Genomic DNA, 19,938 nt, shown 5'->3' on the forward strand with positions numbered 1-19,938 from the left:
ATTCTGTTGTTTTTTTTTTTTTTTTTTTTTTTTTTTAACAATTTTTTTTTTTTTTTTTTTTTTTTTTTTTTTTTTTTTTACCAGATTCTGTTTTAATGAGCAACTGATGGGTAATCACAGCCCCTCATGGCAATGGTTACTTACCTCCTTCTTTACTATAACATAATCCACTGTATAAGGTGAGAAGGTCCCTCCATTCTGAGCCCTCTTAGAGGGTCTTCTGTACTTGAGTTGACAGGAGGCCCTTGTTATCTCACAGTGTCACCTGGTAGAGCACAGTTCTTGGCATGGAGACCAAGATGGATAGTACAAAGAACAGTGTGCTAGTTTTATTGATTTCTTATACTTTTTTCGGAGGCACCCCACTCCAGTACTCTTGCCTGGAAAATCCCATGGGCGGAGGAGCTTGGTGGGCTGCCATCTATGGGGTCGCACAGAGTCGGACACGACTGAAGTGACTTAGCAGCAGCAGCAGCGTACTGCTTTAGTCAACATTTACTTTTATGGGAATTCTGAATGTATTTCAGTATGAGACTACTAGCCCTTTTAGCATTCTCCTGTTTCTTGGTTACTTCCTAGTAAGAATTGGAAGGATCTTTGTAAGAGTATAATTAGCACTTGGTAGGCCCATCTATCGGAGAAGGCAATGGCACCCCACTCCAGTACTCTTGCCTGGAAGGCTGCAGTCCATGGGTTACACAGAGTCGGACATGACTGACCCAACTTAGCAGCAGCAGCAGACCCATCAACAGTTTGCATCTAGCAAGTCCTAGTTATCTAAATGAACTAAAGTTCTTTTATTTGAAAGTAACTTTTATCAAATGTCTAGATGTTGGGAACTCTGGGAAGTGTTGTGTTCATGCCCTATGTTTGGCCTGTACAGTGAATTCTGGATGCAGAAGTCAGGAGCTGTAGAAAAATCTGGATTAACTGGGTATATGCTGCTTTCATAGGGTGTTTCTTGGAAACTTCTGTTTGCAGGTTTTCTAAGTCAGTACCCTGATGCTTCTACTAAACTTAGTCTCATTCAGTCCTGAACTGTGTTTTTCGTTTCTCTGAGGATAGACGAGCTTGAAACTCTGATGGGGCTATTGGGAATTAATTTTATTTACTACAGTGAAGGAGTAAAGCATTCATGTTTCTCATAAAAGGTCGATATGAATATTCCTTAAACCTAGAGAAGCTAAATGACATTAAAGACAGTTTGTTTTGGAGAACTCTGAGGATTGACATTGTGAATTTCAGTAAGAGTAGAAACTCTATGGCTTTCAATTGTCGATTTTTATATACTTAGCATTTATGAATTCTGATTCATTAATGCTCTGTTGGTATGCAAGAAAGCCATTTCCTGGCCGACGGATCTAAAAGTAGATTTTATGGAAGAGGGACTTCATAATCTTTGTTCCTTTGTAAATAAATCTTTAGTTTTCAGAAGGCTCTTATGTCTATGTAACTATATTTGAATACCTGTGTTATGTTAAATATTTTTGTAAATGTGACAAGTTCTTGGAACTGATGATGTCATGAGGGTTTTATAAAGATTTACAGGATTTATGGAGGTGTTCAAATTACAGAGTTTGGTGAAAGTCATGTTCTTGTGAGCCAGCCAGTTACTTGAGGTACCCAGAGTATGACAAAATGAAATCTAATACCCTGTCAGTCTAACATATGCCCAGTCGCTCAGTCATGTCTGACTGACGCCATGGACTGTAGCCCTCCAGACTCCTCTGGAGGGATTTCCCAGGCAAGAATCCTGGAGTGGGCTGCCATTTCCTCCTCCAGGGATTCTTTCAGACCCAGGGATCAAACCTGTGTCTCCTGCCTTGGCAGGCAGATTCCTTACCACTGAGCCACCTGGAAAGCCCCATACAGATAGTCCAAGCTAAAATATCACTAATCCATCATTGGAAATTCATGCCAGATTATTGACTATGTTCCACTGTATTTTAAGAGGATTAAGTTAGTAGAAAGCAGCAGTAGCTGCCTTTCCTTCCTGTCCCAGGGCTAGTGAGCTGCCCTCTTCTGAAGACACTTGAAAACTCTTATCAAATGTCTGGAATATAATTATAAATAGAAACATCATTTTGAGTTTAAACTCTAGATGAAATAGTTTAATTTATTCAAAGGGCAAACCACTTAAGTAAGCTTAATTAAAAGAAAATCCTATAGGTTATGGGGCACATACCTCCCACTACAGATGAATAAAAAGGCACTTTCAAGTTTTATCTGAGAAAATAGTTTTTTAACTAAAATGTATTTGGATAAAAACACAGTAAATAGTGAAAGAAAACTTTATTGGCTCTATATACCTTAAATAATTTAATAAAATAATGGAAATGGATAGGAACATAATTTTAATGGAAATTTTTTTTCTACCATCTTAAAAAGGGAAGAAAAAATTATTTTAAATTGTGTACATAATAAAACAAAATTAACCAAGTTGAAGAAAATTAAATATAAAGCTAGGGAAATACACTTCAAAAACATTTTATAAATGTTTTTTAAATACACTTAAAAAACATTCATAAAAATTGGTCATTTGCTGTCACATGTAACGTCTAGTAAATTCAGAAAGAGAGAAACTTCATAAAAACAATCTGCACAGATCATAATGAAATAAAATTAAACATAAAAATGCATAATTGGTAAGTACAGAGCTATTTTAAAATTGTCAGTTCTCTTACAAAGATGTGTATATAAGGCATAGAACAGACAGTATAAGATGTTCTCATTTGTATTAAAGGAACCTACATTCTTCCTTTACACACACATAATAATCATTGCCTCTGAGGAGGAGGTTTGGAGAACTAGAAATAGGGTGGAAGGGAAACTTACTTCTCTTTTTGAATTTCCATGTGTATGTACTACCTGTTTAAATATGTTAAAAATTGTGAATTAATGGCAAACTAAAAACCCTAAGTAGCAACTGAATTAGGGAGAAAATACATAGATTATCATAAAATACCATAAGACTGTTAAATAATATAAATACTGTATACATAATATGTCAAATTTTAAACTTTTATTTCTGTATTTGCATAAGAAAAAAGATACCTATAATTTTCTGTAATAGAAAAAGAGTAAAACGACAAACTCAAAAGAACAAATTAAATAATAGATTATCATGAAAATAACTTTTAAAATGAAAAAAACTCTACATATCATAAGCAAAATCAAGATTGGTTCTTCTAAAAGATGAACAAACTCAGTATTCTCATGCCATAATTAATCTGATAAGAGAAAAAGCAAAACTAGAAGTTCTCCCTTGCCCCTCGGAAAAGCAGCTAGAATCAAAAGAATTGCTTGGGGGAAAAGTTGAGACTTTAAAGAACTCAATTTCTATATTACACAAATAGAAAAAAATGATTTGACAGTCAGATGGATTCTTTAGGACAACATGGCCTTATCTAATTAAGTCTGAGTAAATACTATTGTGAGCCAGTCTCACTTATCCACATTGATGGAGAATTCCTAAATAAAAAGATAGCAGTTAGAAACCAACAGTAGATCCAAAGAGTTATTCACTGTGACTGAATTAGGATTATTTTAGAAATTCAGGGCCAGTTTAATAGAAGGACAACAAAACTAAATATGCCATGTTAATTAAGAAAACAGTAAAAGAAAAAATCCTTATACTAGCGATAGTTATCAAAAAGGCAACTGACAGAGGTAAACATCCATTCTTGATTTTAGAAAACAAACCCCCCACACACACACAAAAAAAAACTGTAAAAATCCATGATGAACAGTGAACAAAAAACACAATACTTAATATCATTTCACCTGTTATTTGGGAAAGGAATTTTAAGCCTTCAATATCAAAGCTTCTCATGGAGTTTTGAGTTGCAGGATCTTATGTCTCTCAGTGGATAATGTTTCCTCACTCTTGACTCATGTACTGATAACACAGTCACATTAAAGAAAAAAATTAGCTACCTAGCGTCAATCCTATTTTTTTAAAAAAAAGTATGTATAAATATTGGGTTGGCTAAAGAGTTCATTTGAGTTTTCCCATAACACCTTACAGAAAACCTCAACAAACTCTTTGGCCAACCCAGTATGAAACCAGTAAAAGTTCCTTTTGAATCCTTTGAGCTGAGAACTCTTGTATAGAACAATAAAGAGAACAGGTTTGTAATTAGCACTTTAAATGTGTAAATGATGTTGTTTGGCTGACAGGAAAGTGCCAGTGGTCCCAGACTGTTGCTCTTGCATCCAGCGCACTCGGCTCCCCTGCGCCTGGTGGGGATGGCACCCTCCCGCCCTGTGCTGTTTGAGCTACTCTGTATGTTTGTACAGTATGTTGTGCTGTTAGTTGGCCTCTGCTGGGTGTGACCAGATTATTTCTATGTTTAGTCCTCCTCACTGCTTTATCTTTGGCTCAGTGCTTCTCACACTTCAGTGTGCTTGGGAATCTCTTGAGGATTCATTACATCTAAGGTGGAGTCTTAACAAGCTCCCATTTGGATGAGTAGAAGGCTTAGCCACAATGATTCATGTAGTAACAGCTTCTCACAGAGAGATCTGAGCAGTAAAGGCAAGTGCTGGCACTGACATCTGGTGGTAGCATTTGGTTAGATGATAGTCAACCAGATAGCCTGAAATATGTGTACATTAATTTTTGACCATCAAAAAATTGTTTTGATTTAAGCATTTATGAACTTGCTGAGTCCCAGGACTACATCTGTGGACTCCAGATAGAAAAATATTGCTTTAGAATGAATGGGTGATGTTCCTCTTCCTATTGGGTAGTGCTGGTGACCTGGCATTTGTACTCCTGGCATTTAATGGTATCTCCCTGTATGTGTCAAAGCCTACTTTGTGACGATGACTTTAAAAACAGGAAATAAAAAGAGAACTCAATTCCAGAGTGAGCAGGAGACCAAGTAGCTGCTCAACATACGGGATCTGAGGGTCTTCAGCCATGAGCCCACGGCCTCCACTGATCGCTTGACCTTGTTCGTGCCAGCGAGGACAGCTGAGGCTTCTCCCTTGAGGCCAGGTCCACCTGACCGCTGAGCACTTTGTGGATGCTTGGAAACTTTGAAAGGAGTTACACCTTTTTCCCAGGAAAGGTGGGATCCTGTGGGAGTCACTTTACTCGAGGAGCCAGCTTTGCTTGAGGCAGTGAAGCCTTCTTCCTGTTTGTCAGTTTACCCATGTGATGTCCCTTCTTCCTTTGGGAGTCTGTCCTGCCCTGTCCCAATTTTTTTTTTTTTTTTTTTTTGGTGACAGGCTAGAGCAAAGCCATGAATGTTGCAAAAGTAAAGTTGATACGTAGCCCCTTCCCTATATAGAAAGTTGTTATCTGAGAAGTTCCCTGATTGAGTTCTGAGCCCAGCAAGATATTTCCTCAAAGGGCAGCCCTGTTTCGTGTACTGATAGGTTTACTTAAAAGTGGTCACTTTTCTGAGTCATTGACACACACAGATGAATAAAAATGTATTCACTGGATGTTTTTAAAACTTGCCGGTCAGGAAAGCCTCACTCTAGAGGAGGGCTGGGTGGTTTTGGGGGGTTGTAGAATCACAGAATGTTAGAACTGAAAGAACCATAGGGGTCATCTTCTCTAGTGCTGTTTTATAAATGAAGCGAGATTAGCCTAGGGCGGCAGTTCCTAAATGCTTGGTACCTGACAAAGTTTTCTCCAGTTTGAGGCAAAATGAGGGGAAAAAATGACAGTGGCCATGAGTTCTTCATGAAGCTGTGTATATTGTTTGTTTCCCTGGTGGCTCAGTTGGTAAAGAATCTGCCTGCAATTCAGGAGACCTGGGTTCGATCCCTGGGTTGGGAAGATCCCTCGGAGGAGGACAGGGCAACCCACTCCAGTATTCTTGCCTGGGGAATCCCCATGAACAGAGGAGCCTAGCGGGCTACCGTCCATGGGGTCAGAGTCGGACACGACTGAGCGACTAAGCACACATTCTGAAATTATGTATTTTCTCTATTGGGGATTAAAATATCTGGGCTTCTGTGAAATCATGGTCTCACACAGATAGCTGTGTTTAAAAAAAATATCTCTTATGAAATAAAAATGTGGCAACACTCTCTTTGTTCCTGAGGAGGAAGATGGATTTTCCTAGTTCTTGGGATAAGCTGGGAACCACTGACCTAGTATACCTGCCTTTAATCCGATGGATCTAGACTCGGTAGACTCCACAAGGAAGGTAGCTGATCTTCCTCTGCCTGCCAGCCAGTCTTAGGGAGCAGGGAGAGATCACCTGAGGGAGCTAAGAATCTTTGAGCAGCCGTCCTGGTCTAACTGACAGCTTGTGGGGAGTCTCTCGAGAGGCCGGATGCCAGAGGTTCCAGAGCTGATACCCATTTGCAGGGACACAGAACACAGAAGGCCCTGTCACTTGTTCTTTAAAAAAAAAAAAAAAGATCCAGATCAACGGGTGGTTCATAGAGATGGACGTCATTATGAGTCTTTACAGCATTTGATCCTGCCTCCTGATTTTCTGCGTAGAAATGCAGGTTACGAGATGGTCTTGCAGCCACTTTTGAGTTTACAATCACCACGGCAGACATTTTCAAATAGCATCTATGTGCATCCTAGCTCCCTGATACAAAATCAAGGATTAGTCCATGACGAAATGGATATGTATCTGAAGGTATCCACCAATGGGCACTTCCATTTCTGTTGCTTACCATCTCTGAATATTGTCCTTCCTTACCTCTCTTAGGGACCCTGCCTCCCATTCTTTCCTGTCAACTTTTAGCTTTTGCTCTCTTAGTTCCCACCTCTTCTCCCTCCACTAACCGTCTTCCCTTTCTGCCTGGAAATGGAAACAACCCACTCCAGTATTCTTGCCCAGGAAATCCCATGGACAGAGGAGCCTGGCGGGCTACAGTCCATGGCGTTATAGAGTCAGACATAACTTAGCAACTAAACAACAACAAAACAGCCCTCATTAACCCCACTGCGCCCTCCTCACCCTGCTGCCATCTCCCTCTGTGGCCCTGCCTCCTGTGCTTTGTCTTGCCTGCGCTCCCTGTCCATCCGTTGTCTGATTTCTTTGAGAAGAGGCCCCCTTAGGCCACACTGCCTTCCTTGGTGACGATGACCGTCCCTTCACTCTGAGGTTCTTCCGCTCCTCTTCTCTGCGGTGACGTGGCCGTCCGTCCCTTCACTCTGAGCTTTTTCTGCTCCTCTGCGGTGATGCGGTCGTCTGGTTCTACTTGTGTCTGTTTTCCCTTTGGCTGCAGGTGGTTTGTTTTTCTCTTGCTCTCCGTCATGGTCTGCAGTTGCTCCTTTTCTCTTTCCACCCACTTTTCTCTTCTCACATCCCCATCTCCATTTCTGACCTTTTCCCTGATCTTTGTTCTTCCATTTCAGCCTTTTTGATGGGCTCTTCGAAAGGTCTTGTTTTCTTGAAGGACGTTCGTCCTCTCTTCCCAGCTCCCATCACTGCCCTTCCTAGTGTTTCCACCTCCACGCGTGGAGTCCCCGTTCTTCAGGTCACTCAGAGCAAACTTTTCTTGCAGTTTTCGACGCCCCTCCTTTCTCTCCTTATGCTTTTCTCCCTTACGGTTTCACCAAATTATGTTCATTCTTTATCCATGGTTCCTCTCATGGCGATCTTTTTCCAGCCCTGTGGTTACTGCCTTTCTGTACTTCTAGACTTGATCTTCCTGAAACCTTGAGAACCTGCCTGAGCTAGCCCATCCTGCAAGGAGCTCCATAGCTCCACCTGCTCACCAAACTCTTTTCAAACCCGTCTCCCCTTCTTCCCTGGTAAACCTACTGAGCCTGCTGTTGCCCACCTCTGACCTTCCTTGACACTGTTCCCTTCTCTTGGCTCAAATTCTACTCCTCCTTAGATTTTCCTTCCTGTATAAAATTTGTCTTTATACAAGAACAGGAAGTAATTTTTTTCTCTCTCTCCCTGAAATCCTTGTAGTGTTCTTGTCTTTTTCCTCATGTGGAATTTTTGTTCACTGCCTTGTATCATGGAGTTTCATGTGCTCTCCCCTTACCTGAACTGTGCTCTTGGAGCACAAAGGCTGTCTTCTCACAGGCTGCGCAGCCTCTCCTATAGGACCCTGTGTGGTCAGGGTTGTAGCACCTTTTGGTTTGCAGGTTGATTTTGTATAATAGCGAGAGAATTGGTTGGAGATTGATAAAACTAGTATTTTCCATCGAGTGAAGGAAAACCTAAAAGAGAGACAACAGATGGTTTTCTGAGGAAAGGATTTGAGAACAGACTTCCATAAATGGGAATTTAGTGTAGAATAAAAGGGAGTGATCACAGTGATAAAGAGTTCGTGTTCGTGGGTGACAGTGTAGCATACTGATTAAGAGCTTGTTCTTGGGTCACTTCATCTTTCTGAGCTCCGTTCTCCTGATTTATATGAGGGTGATGATTGTGTCTGCTTCATAGAATTGTGAGCATTAAGTGAGTTAATAAAGCAGTGTGATTGTTGGCACAGTTCCTCTTCAATAAATGGTAGCTTCAGTTTTGTTTATGCATGGTAAAGGATGTACCATGAAGGTACACTCTTACCAGAGAGGCAAGAATTACAGGTAAGATGAGCAAGGACTTTCCTGATCCTTGGCTTAGAAATCTAGAATACAACTTGCTTATGAGGGTTTTCCAGTAGCCCAGAAAAATGCATGTTGATATCACCTACCATGAAAAGATTATGGTGAACCCTAAGGCTAGGGGAATGAGTAAAGCACAGCCTGTCCCAAAAGAAATGGTGAGAGTGAAGAAGTTGTGGTCAAGTTAGAGGAAGGAAAGAAGGAAGAACCTTAGAAGAGGTCTTGTCCTAATGGATGGACATTTCATAAGGTGCTTTTCCAAGACAAGAGAAGTACCACAGTGTCACGGTGCCTCTTGGGTGTCTGGATGACCAGGGATTGGCCTGCGGGGTGTTTGCTCAGTTGGTCACGACTATGATAGGGAGAGAAGAGTGAGTTCTGCCCTCACGAACCGGTTTAGTCCTCCCTGTTCCGTGGTCACAAACCATGTTGGCCCTTGACCCTGACTCTGCTCTGACTCAGGCTCCCATGGGACTGCCTGGATGACTGTCACAGAGCGCTTTCTCAGTGTTGCCCCGTGGATGGGGCAAGAGCCCCATCCTTCCTTCTATCCTTGAATCCATGAACTGGGGTGCTGGGGACTACTAAGTGAACTCGTGGAAATTAAAGCATCACACTACCATCCCCGGTGCACCTCCAGCTAAATCCAGTTTCTCATATTTAAGATGCATGAACCCTCTCCTCTGTCTAAGTGGGAAAGGGCTACTTGAGGCTTTTTACTTCCTTGGTATTGTTGGGAAGGGAATTTAGACCAAAATCTGAGGAAGGACTAAATCTTGCATAGAATTTACAAAGAGGTTCATATAAGTAGGCTGAAAATGCTCGCTTTTTCCTTTTCACAGGGGAAAGTGGAAGTAGAAGCTGGAAAAGAAGGTATGAAGTTTGAAGCCAGTGCTTTTTCATACTATGGTGTGATGGCCCTGACAGCCTCCCCAGGTGAGTGTCCTTGTCAGCCTCAGGGCACGGCTAGGTGTCAGGAAGTAATGCCCTGTACTGTCACTTTTATCTCTGTACCTGCTGGCTAAACGCAACGCTTGTTTCTTTACTTTATGAACTTTTTATTGAAGTTGCATACAAAAAACACTGCTCACCTCATACATATATCTGTCTGAGCATTTTCACAAATTCAGCTCTCTTGTGTAGACTAACTCCCAAATCGGGAGACAGAAAGGGCATCACCACCCTCCCCTTTAGTCACTGTCTCCCCGCAGTAACCACTGTCTTGACTTCTGAGCCTTGACGAGTTTTGCCTCTTTTTGAACTTCAGCTCAGCGGAACTATTAGGCTGAATCTGGCTTCTCCCACCCAGTGTTGTCCTGGTCACCTTCATCTTACTGCTGTGCGAGCTTACACTCTTCTCACTGCTGTATAGCATTCCACAGTGTGTGCATATACACCAGTGCGTTTATTCTTTTCGGTGCTGGTGGACACGGGTAGCTTCATATTGGAGGCAACTGTGAATTGTGCGGCATAACGCTGCACACATCCCTGGGTGAAGACACTTCGGTCAGGTCTATATGTAAGAGCGGAGTGTTGGGGCCCGTGTTAATAGCTATTGCCCCACAGTTTCCCATAGTGGCTGAGGAGTTTCCACATGCCTGCCCCTGCTAATGAGGGTTCCAGTAGTCTCACGTCCACCTGTCCACCACTGGATACTGTTGAATCTTTTAGGTGTTAACTATTCTGGACTTTTAAAAATTTCACTTTTCTGAGGATAATTGAGGTTGTTGATAAATATCCATTGCCTATAGTTCTTCTTAACTAGAGAGCTGGCTAGTTAAGTCGGCCAAGTAAGGCTGGGTGTACCCTCAGGGTATCAATCCAGTGCTCTGACACAAATGCCAGAAAGCGGGGTCTGTGCTAGTGGGAATGTGGCTGCAGAGACTTGGCTTACCTCTGGGATGAGACTTGAATGGTCTCTGTGTAGCTTCTTTTGCTTTAACTGGGCAGGCAGGTGGGCTTCCCTGGTAGCTCAGCTAGTAAAGAATCCACCTGCAGTGCAGGAGACCCTGGTTCCTGGGTCAGGAAGATCCCCTGGAGAAGGGATAGGCTACCCACTCCAGTATTCTTGCCTGGAGAATCCCCATGGACAGAAGAGCCTGGCGGGCTACAGTCCATGGGATCAAAAAGAGTTGAGCAGGAGTCAGCACAGCACCAGCAGGGCAGGCAGGTAAACAGGGCCTGGAGTACCACCTTGTGGTCAGAATGCCTAATGACATGCTGTGTTGCTAGGAAATACCTTCCTTATAAACCTCAAACTTAAAAATCACCCATGAAGGGTGCTGTCACTTCTGAAAACCAGTCTCAAAAAGGGAGGGGACGTCTCCAGACAAGTCTGTGTTGTGACCTTGGTCCTCATTTACTGCATCACACGGTGTCTCAGGCACCCAGAGATGTTACAGTTAGAAAGCAAGAGAAGGTCAAGAATTCTGAGGTTCAGAGCCTCCCCTGCAGCTGTCCCCTGCAGCCGTGCATCTTCTCACTGCCCTGGTGCAGGTTGCTGACTTCCATGGGCCAGCATCTCCATTGTCAACTGCCAACTGACACCCAGTGTGAGCACAAGCCTGTTGAACCCCACATAATTAGTAGGTATCCGCTGTAAACCTGAAGATGATGTTCTATTTTCACTGCTAGTGAGAGGACAGGGACATTCTTAACTAGGTTGAGAAGACCTGAGTGACAGCCTGAGTTCCATCGTTTATGGGTCTCCCAGCTGAGAAAGGCCCTTGGCTTCCTCACTATTAAAAGGATATAAGATCATCTCCTGTGATTGTTAGAGTAGAATGTGGTGATACTCATACAAGGGCTTTGTAACCTTTAAGGAACAAGAGGAAATGTTTATATTAACACAAGGTGTTGAGATTGTGACTCTTGCTTGTCAGCCATCCTCATGTTAGCCCCAGGTTAGCAGAATCAGTGTATAAGGTGGCTTTGAAGAGAAAGCTAGTCCTCTTTGTGAAAATGTAAGTTGTACATTTTTATCGGTCACTAGTTCTTGAAACCTAAATATTAGCCCAGTTCATACTGAACTGTGGATTTATATAGGGGTAAATCGCATTCAGAAAAGGAAGAGAAGGCCTTCCATGTAGAAAGCATGTGGAGCTGTAATAGCCTTCCCTAGTATGTAAATGTCCAGAAGGAAGAGACTTAGCATCCTGCTTACTACAAAAGCCCAGCATTTTACTTGATTTTACAATTAGGATTCAGGAGTTTGTATATCCATTGAGAGGTACATTAGTATTGTAATCTCAAGATTATGTTTCTATTTATTATTGTTGATTACCTAGAAAACCCTGTGGTAATCAGTTATCAAGTCCTGCCCAGTTATTTGTCAAATTAAATCTCAATTTAAAAAAAAAAAAAAACCTCCCCAGGAAATATGACCCCTGCCTGGTAGGGCATTTTGTTTGACTTTGCTCTGCTACTCCCAGGAAATCTGCGTATGATGTTCTTTATTATTGGGTTGCCCAAAACGTCCGTTAGGGTGAGCACTTATGGGAAATGAACAAACTTTTTGGCCAACCCATTACTTTCCTCTGATACTTTGAATTGCTTTGGAATACTTGGCAATTTCAAACAATCCGGTCAAAGTTACAATCAGACTAATTAAGAGTGTAAATGAATTGAATAACTAATTGCTTGGCAGAGACGGGGATGCTGTAGGCTGTGCACTGAATGAACATCGCGGTGTTTTGGCAAAAGCGTCTTGGGTCATGCTCCTGGGGCAGATGACGGGTCGAGCTCCCAGTCTGTGTGGCTAGCTGTATTTGAAGTCCTTAAGAGCACCTTTTGAGCTATAAACCGCAATTGGGTATTAATGGCTTAAGAGGTTTCTAGGTTAGTAAAGAAGCATGTGAGTGGAATTTCTCCCGATTTCAGCCTCCCTATATTCCTCTTCCTGGAAAGCAGTGTGTGTTCTCTTGGTTTATATAATATCATATAGGCTTCTGCATATCTGGAACCGAACACTGGTATGAGTAGAACAGGTAACCACTCCTGTCCCCTGATTACAGAGAGCTCCTGTCTTGCCTTTTGAAACCGTCTCACCCTGTTTTTCTCCATTTTTCAGTTCCTTTGTCCCTGTCTCGTACCTTTGTTGTCAGCAGAACAGAGTTGTTAGCAGCAGGTTCTCCAGGTAATTCTGCATGTTTCTTTTTCATAATTCTTCTGATCACCCCCCTTGACCCCGCCAAAGCCTGTCTGGCCAGGTCTGTTCCTTCTATTCGGTTAAGGCCATTTTCAGTTTTTCTTTGAGCTCTTAAAAGTCCATTGTTCTAGGACCTAAAGTGAGCTACCCAGGAAGGCATTAACCCTCAACAGATGGCAGAGAGGGTTTGGGAGCTGGGAAGGGAATCTTGAAACATGAGCAGCGATCACACTGGGAAAGGAGAGTGGTTCTAACGTGAGTCACCAGTGTTCTCTGTAAGTCCCACCCACACCGCCAACCTTGGAGTTTCGTTGCTGCCCTTTGGTTCTTTGGGTGACCTCAGCAGAGTCATGGTGTGTGGAATCTGTATAGGCCCCAAACCTTCAGCCAAAAGGCTGGAGGACTGTGAACTTTCCTTGGTTCTCCATCCTTGGAAGCCCCAGCATTCCTGTTTCTTTGGTCCTTTTTTCAGATGTCCACGTGAACGAGGTGCATGTATTTCCACCCTCCGTCAGGCAGGTGGCCCCACTTCTCCTGTCGCGCTTTCTTCCTTTTGAAATTAGTACAGTGCACATTCTTAAGGAGCTCCTGGTTCTTGCCCTGCAGGAGAATGTGGTCATGCCTTCCTAATGTGTCCAGCTGCTAAAGAGAACGGCAAAGGTTTAATCTCTCTTTAATTAAAATTGCTGGGCTTTCCTACTTGGTAGTCCAGTTTTTCTGTATTTTGTTCAATACAGCTTCTATTTTAAAATCTGACTGAAATTGTATCTCCTCATCCAGTTTCAGCAAAAGTCTAAAATGCCAATACTTGGTAAAGGAGGCAATACTTACTTGTCTTAGAAGGAACGTTATATTTTTCAGGTCTTTGTTCTTAAAAGATTTGAGGGTGTTTGGCCGTAAGATATTAATCAGGCTGCTTGAATCTGACCAGCTTATACGTATATGCTTGTATACATGTGTATACATAAACATATATTTATTTATATGTATGTTGGTATTTTTTCTCCCCTTTTTATTTGCTGGCATCTGCTACTGATTTAAAATGTCCTAGATACGGAAGTAAAGTGACTTTTGGATGAAGCTCCTGGAAATGTCGTTTGTGTTTCACTTCTGTGATTTCATAGTTCAGCCTGTTCCATCTGATCTAGTCATAAGAAAATCCATTTTGAGGGTCCAGGCCTTCAGGCTGCTGGCATTACAATAATAAGATACCTGATGAATGGAGGTTGAACAACACCAGTGATTTGCAAACAGTTCCACACAGGGCCTCACGGCTCTAAGGGAGGAGGTTGGGCTGTTTCTTGATTGTGTTTTTCTAGCTTACTAGCTAATGAAAGGATTCCTGGGTAGGATGAATAAAATAAGCCAAGACCAAAAAAAAAAAAAAAAAAAATTCTGAGAAGGCATAAGAGCAATTAAAATAGATTTTTTTTTTTTGTAATTATCATCATAAAACCTTGGCACATAAATTTGGCAACAAAACCTGCACTGGGAGCTGGCAACTTGAAGTCTTTGTTATCTTTGGGTGTGAAGACTTACACATCTCACCACATGCTGATAAAAGGTGAGCGTGCTGGTTTCTGTTAAGTTGCAGAAAAGGTCCTGGAAAATGGTCTGTTGCTCTGGGCTGTGGCTGTGATGTCAGGCAGTGGTTTCCTGGCAAAGGGGAGGGTTTATCTCTCAAAAAACAGAGGTTGGTGGGCTGAGAGGAAGCTAACTGGGAGTCTGTAGATACCTTGGGAGACCAGAGAAATTGCCCTGTAATCCTCCTCAGGAGAAAAGTAACAGGAGATTGAGAAGCAGAAAGCCTCATGACAGCGATCGGGCAACGCACAGGATCTGATCAAATAAGAAAAGCGCTCCTTAAATGTTTTTACTTATCTATTTATAATTTATTTTTTGGCTGTGCCGTACAGCTTGCGGGATCTCAGTTCCCTGAACCTGGGCCCCCAGCAGTGAAAGCGCTGAGTCCTAACCACTGGACAGCCAGAACATTCCCAAATGTCTTGTTTTCATAACATTAAATTGAAACTCAAAGAAGTAAAAACCATTTCAGAAGTATCTGTAGACTTGGGGCTACAGCCTGGGGATAGAGTGGGATCCCTTGTTTCACAGATGGTTGCATCTGTCAACCTGTGCAAAGTTACCAGAGTGCAGAGAAGCTTGATACTGAGGGTAGGAGAATGGTGGAGAGGTCTGGGGTGGGGCTTCGGGGAAAGCCTATGATAATGTTAACGAGGCTCATTCATTGGCGCTTACTGGGTGTCAGACCCAATGCTAAGTGCTTTACCTTGTCTCATGTCGACTCATCATCAGACCTTATAAGCCAGGTGGTAGATAAGGAATCTGAGGTTTAGCGAAGTCAGGCCATCTGATCAAAGTTAGGTCACCTGCTAAATAGAAGACATCTGATAAATCATTAGTTTGCCATGTTCTCTTAAGTGGAAGCAACGTGAGGAAGTGCTGTTGAGTTTAATTTTGACCAACAATGGAAAATTGTAGAGAATGCTGTGACATGAAAATTTTGGGAGACAATGAACCCATCATATGAGCTTCCTTGATTACTTGCCATGTTTTATTCTGTTTGTCATATTTAAACAGGGACTTTTGCTCAGTGGTTTCTCACATGGTGGTCCGGATGGGCTAAGAAAAGATAAAATGCGAGGTGAATGGTTGAATTATTTGGCCCAGAGAAGAAGAGATTTCAGAGCACTATCTTCAAACACCTCAGGGGCTATTCCAAGTAGCAGAGGAGTGGAAGTTACTCGATAGAGCTCCATAGAGTGGAGAGGCTGTCACTTGAGGTTGAGGAAGCAGATTTTGACAGCTCTGATGACAGACTTTCCTGTCGTTGAAGGGTGGGACCAGCTGAGAGCCAGTCAGAACCACATTGGGAAGAGGAGCCAGCCATCAGATGGGAGACGTTGTGCAATTCAGTGTGGGCACTCGGTTGATATTTGTGTAATAGGTTTGACTAGAAAAGCAAAAATGGAAGAAACCTTGGTGAGGGGTGGTGGGTTTTATTTTTAATGAAATGTGTTAGAAGCTATGGTGAATGTGCCTTTAAAAGCAGCAACATTTAGACTCACCTGGATTTCCTTTCACTTTGTTTTAATGAAAAAGTTCATTGAAGACTGCCCCAGCACCTAAGCTAACCTAGTCAAACCTTCTAAAGAGGTTTGGTGTCTCCCAGGGTGCTTGACTATTCTTGCCTTGAAAACGCCATGAACAGTATGAAAAGGCAAAATGACAGGATACTGAAAGAGGAACTCCCCAGGTCGGTAGGTGCCCAGTATGCTACTGGAGATCAGTGGAGAAATAACTCCAGAAAGAATGAAGGGATGGAGCCAAAGCAAAAACAATACCCAGTTGTGGATGTGACTGGTGATAGAAGCAAGGTCCGATGCTGTAAAGAGCAATATTGCATAGGAACCTGGAATGTTAGGTCCATGAATCAAGGCAAATTGAAAGTGGTCAAACAGGAGATGGCAAGAGTGAACGTCAACATTCTAGGAATCAGTGAACTAAAATGGACTGAAATGGGTGAATTTAACTCAGATGACCATTATATCTACTACCGTGGGCAGGAATCCCTTAGAAGAAAAGGAGTAGCCATCATGGTCAACGAAAGAGTCCAAAATGCAGTACTTGGATGCAATCTCAAAAACGACAGAATGATTTTTGTTCGTTTCCAAGGCAAACCATTCAGTATCACAGTAATCCAAGCCTATGCCCCACTCAGTAACACTGAAGAAGCTGAACGGTTCTATGAAGACCTGCAAGGTCTTTTAGAACTAACACCCAAAAAAGATGTCCTTTTCATTATAGGGGACTGGAATGCAAAAGTGGGAAGTCAAGAAACACCTGAGGTAACAGGCAAATTTGGCCTTGGAATACGGAATGAAGCAGGGCAAAGTCTAATAGAGTTTTGCCAAGAGAACACACTGGTCATAGCAAACACCCTCTTCCAACAACACAAGAGAAGGCTCTACACGTGGACATCACCAGATGGTCAACAACACCAAAATCAGATTGATTATATTCTTTGCAGTGGAGAAGCTCTATACAGTCAGCAAAAACAAGACCGGGAGCTGACTGTGGCTCAGATCATGAACTCCTTATTGCCAAATTCAGACTTAAATTGAAGAAAGTGGGGGAAACCACTAGACCATTCAGGTATGACCTAAATCAAATCCCTTATGATTATACAGTGGAAGTGAGAAATAGATTTAAGGGACTAGATCTGGTAGATAGCCTGATGAACTATGGATGGAGGTTTGTGACATTGTACAGGAGACAGGGATCAAAACCATCCCCATGGAAAAGAAATGCAAAAAAGCAAAGTGGCTGTCTGGGGAGGCCTTACAAATAGCTGTGAAAAAAAGAGAAGCGAAAAGCAAAGGAGAAAAGGAAAGATATAAGCATCTGAATGCAGAGTTCCAAAGAATAGCAAGGAGAGATAAGAAAGCCTTCCTCAGCGATCAATGCAAAGAAATAGAGGCAACCAACAGAATGGGAAAGACTAGAGATCTCTTCAAGAAAATTAGAGATACCAAGGGAACTTTGGAGAAGGCAATGGCACCCCATTCCAGTACTCTTGCCTGGAAAATCCCATGGACGGAGGAGCCTGGAAGGCTGCAGTCCATGGGGTTGCTGAGGGTCGGGCACGACTGAGCGGCTTCACTTTCACTTTTCACTTACTTGCATTGGAGAAGGAAATGGCAAACCACTCCAGTGTTCTTGCCTGGAGAATCCCAGGGATGGGGGAGCCTGGTGGGCTGCCCTCTATGGGGTCCCACAGAGTCGGACACGACTGAAGTGACTTAGCAGCTTAGCAGGAGCAAGGGAACATTTCATGCAAAGATGGGCTTGATAAAGGACAGAAATGGGAAATGGTATGGACCTAACAGAAGCAGAAGATATTAAGAAGAGGTGGCAAGAATACACAGAATAACTGTACAAAAAAGATCTTCATGACCCAGATAATCACGATGGTGTGATCACTCACCTAGAGCCAGACATCCTGGAATGTGAAGTCAAGTGGACCTTAGAAAGCATCACTATGAACAAAGCTAGCGCAGGTGATGGAATTCCAGTTGAGCTATTTCAAATCCTGAAAGATGATGCTGTGAAAGTGCTGCACTCAATATGCCAGCAAATTTGGAAAACTCAGCAGTGGCCACAGGACTGGAAAAGGTCAGTTTTCATTCCAATCCCAAAGAAAGATAATGCCAAAGAATGTTCAAACGACTACACAATTGCACTCATCTCACACGCTAGTAAAGTACTGCTCAAAATTCTCCAAGCCAGGCTTCAGCATTACATGAACCGTGAACTTCAGATGTTCAAGCTGGTTTTAGAAAAGGCAGAGGAACCAGAGATCAAATTGCCAACATCCGCTGGATCATGGAAAAAGCAAGAGAGTTCCAGAAAAACATCTATTTCTGCTTTATTGACTATGCCAAAGCCTTTGACTGTGTGGATCACAATAAACTGTGGAAAATTCTGAAAGAGATGGGAATACCAGACCACCTCACCTGCCTCTTGAGAATTCTATATGCAGGTCAGGAAGCAACAGTTAGAACTGGACATGGAACTACAGACTGGTTCCAAATAGGAAAAGGAGTACGTCAAGGCTGTATATTGTCACCCTGCTTATTTAACTTCTGTGCAGAGTACTACATGAGAAACGCTGGGCTGGATGAAGCAGAAGCTGGAATCAAGATTGCCGGGAGAAATATCAATAATCTCAGATATGCAGATGACACCACCCTTATGGCAGAAAATGAAGAGGAACTAAAGAGCCTCTTGATGAAAGTGAAAGAGGAGAGTGAAAAAGTTGGCTTAAAGCTCAACATTCAGAAAACGAAGATCATGGGATCTGGTCCCATCACTTCATGGGAAGTGGATGGAGAAACAGTGAAAACAGTGTCAGACTTTATTTTTGGGGGCTCCAAAATCACTGCAGATGGTGACTGCAGCCATGAAATTAAAAGACGCTTACTCCTTGGAAGAAAAGTTATGACCGACCTAGATAGCATATTAAAAGCAGAGACATTACTTTGCCAACAAAGGTCCATCTAGTCAAGGCTATGATTTTTCCAGTAGTCATGTATGGATGTGAGAGTTGGACTGTGAAGAAGGCTGAGCGCCGAAGAACTGATGCTTTTGAACTGTGGTGTTGGAGAAAGCTCTTGAGAGTCCCATGGACTGCAAGGAGATCCAACCAGTCCATTCTAAAGGAGATCAGTCCTGGGTGTTCATTGGAAAGACTGATGTTGAAGCTGAAACTCCAATACTTTGGCTACCTCTTGTGAAGAGTTGACTCATTGGAAAAGACTCTGATGCTGTGAGGGGTCGGGGGCAGGAGGTGAAGGGGATGACAGAGAATCAGATGGCTGGATGGCATCACTGACTCCATGGACATGAGTTTGAGTGAACTCCGGGAGTTGGTGATGGACAGGGAGGCCTGGGGTGCTGTGATTCATGGGGTCGCAAAGAGTCGGACACAACTGAGCAACTGAACTGAGGGTGCTTAAAATCCTGAGACGTCCTGAGGCTGCCTTTCACGGATTTTACTGGGGTCAGAGGCAAAGATAACAGGTTTGGCTGAGAAGTATGAACAGATAGACCTGTTTTGATCCTTTAAAAACACGTACTGACTTAGGAATATTCTCAAGTGTTTTTGCTCCTGGCAAAATGATGCTGTGCTGCCTTACTGTAGCCCAGGCCTTTATCAAGTAGCTTCTGTGTCTGGGGCCTCACCTCCCCTGACATAGCTTGTAGCCACGGGTCTTTACTTATTGGAGACTCGGTGTGTTCATGTGGATGGGGCTGGGAATCTGTTGCAGGAGAAGCTGTGAGCATGCTGTCAGAGACCCTGCAGTTGAGCTTGTTTATTACTTTACGTGGAAAATAAAGAGCTGACTTTGAGTGACATCTGACCTCACTTAAAAGGCAGCTGGTTTTTTTTTCCCTCCTTTTCCAGGTGAAAACAAATCACCTCCTCGACCGTGCGGCTTGAATCACTCGGACTCTCTTAGTCGCAGCGACCGAATTGATGCGGTAACACCAACTCTGGGGAGTAGCAACAATCAGCTCAACTCTGCATTCCTCCAGGTCTACATCCCTGACTACTCAGTGCGAGCCCTCTCTGATCTCCAGTTTGTTAAGGTGAGGGAAGGGTGGCCTGGCTGGGCCTGGCAGGGGAACGTCTGCTTCCCTTGTGAGCAGGTGGCTCCCTGGC

The 19,938-nt window shown here is 42.9% G+C and overlaps 1 protein-coding gene across 2 annotated transcripts in view; it reads left to right on the forward strand.

The window, feature by feature from the left end:
• The window catches only part of CNNM2 (cyclin and CBS domain divalent metal cation transport mediator 2), a 175,681-nt gene that overhangs the window by 147,243 nt on the left and 8,500 nt on the right, over positions 1–19,938 (forward strand). The window contains exons 5-7 of one of the 2 annotated variants that reach the window (XM_040254324.1): positions 9,388–9,481; positions 12,615–12,680; positions 19,681–19,865. In XM_040254324.1, coding sequence (XP_040110258.1) covers positions 9,388–9,481; positions 12,615–12,680; positions 19,681–19,865 — 345 coding nt within the window. The remainder of the gene's footprint in view (positions 1–9,387; positions 9,482–12,614; positions 12,681–19,680; positions 19,866–19,938) is intronic. The other variant, XM_040254325.1, reaches the window with a different exon arrangement.

This window comes from Oryx dammah, unplaced genomic scaffold (assembly GCF_014754425.2).
Source record: "Oryx dammah isolate SB20612 unplaced genomic scaffold, SCBI_Odam_1.1 HiC_scaffold_14, whole genome shotgun sequence".
In the NCBI taxonomy this organism is placed as follows: Eukaryota; Metazoa; Chordata; class Mammalia; order Artiodactyla; family Bovidae; genus Oryx; species Oryx dammah.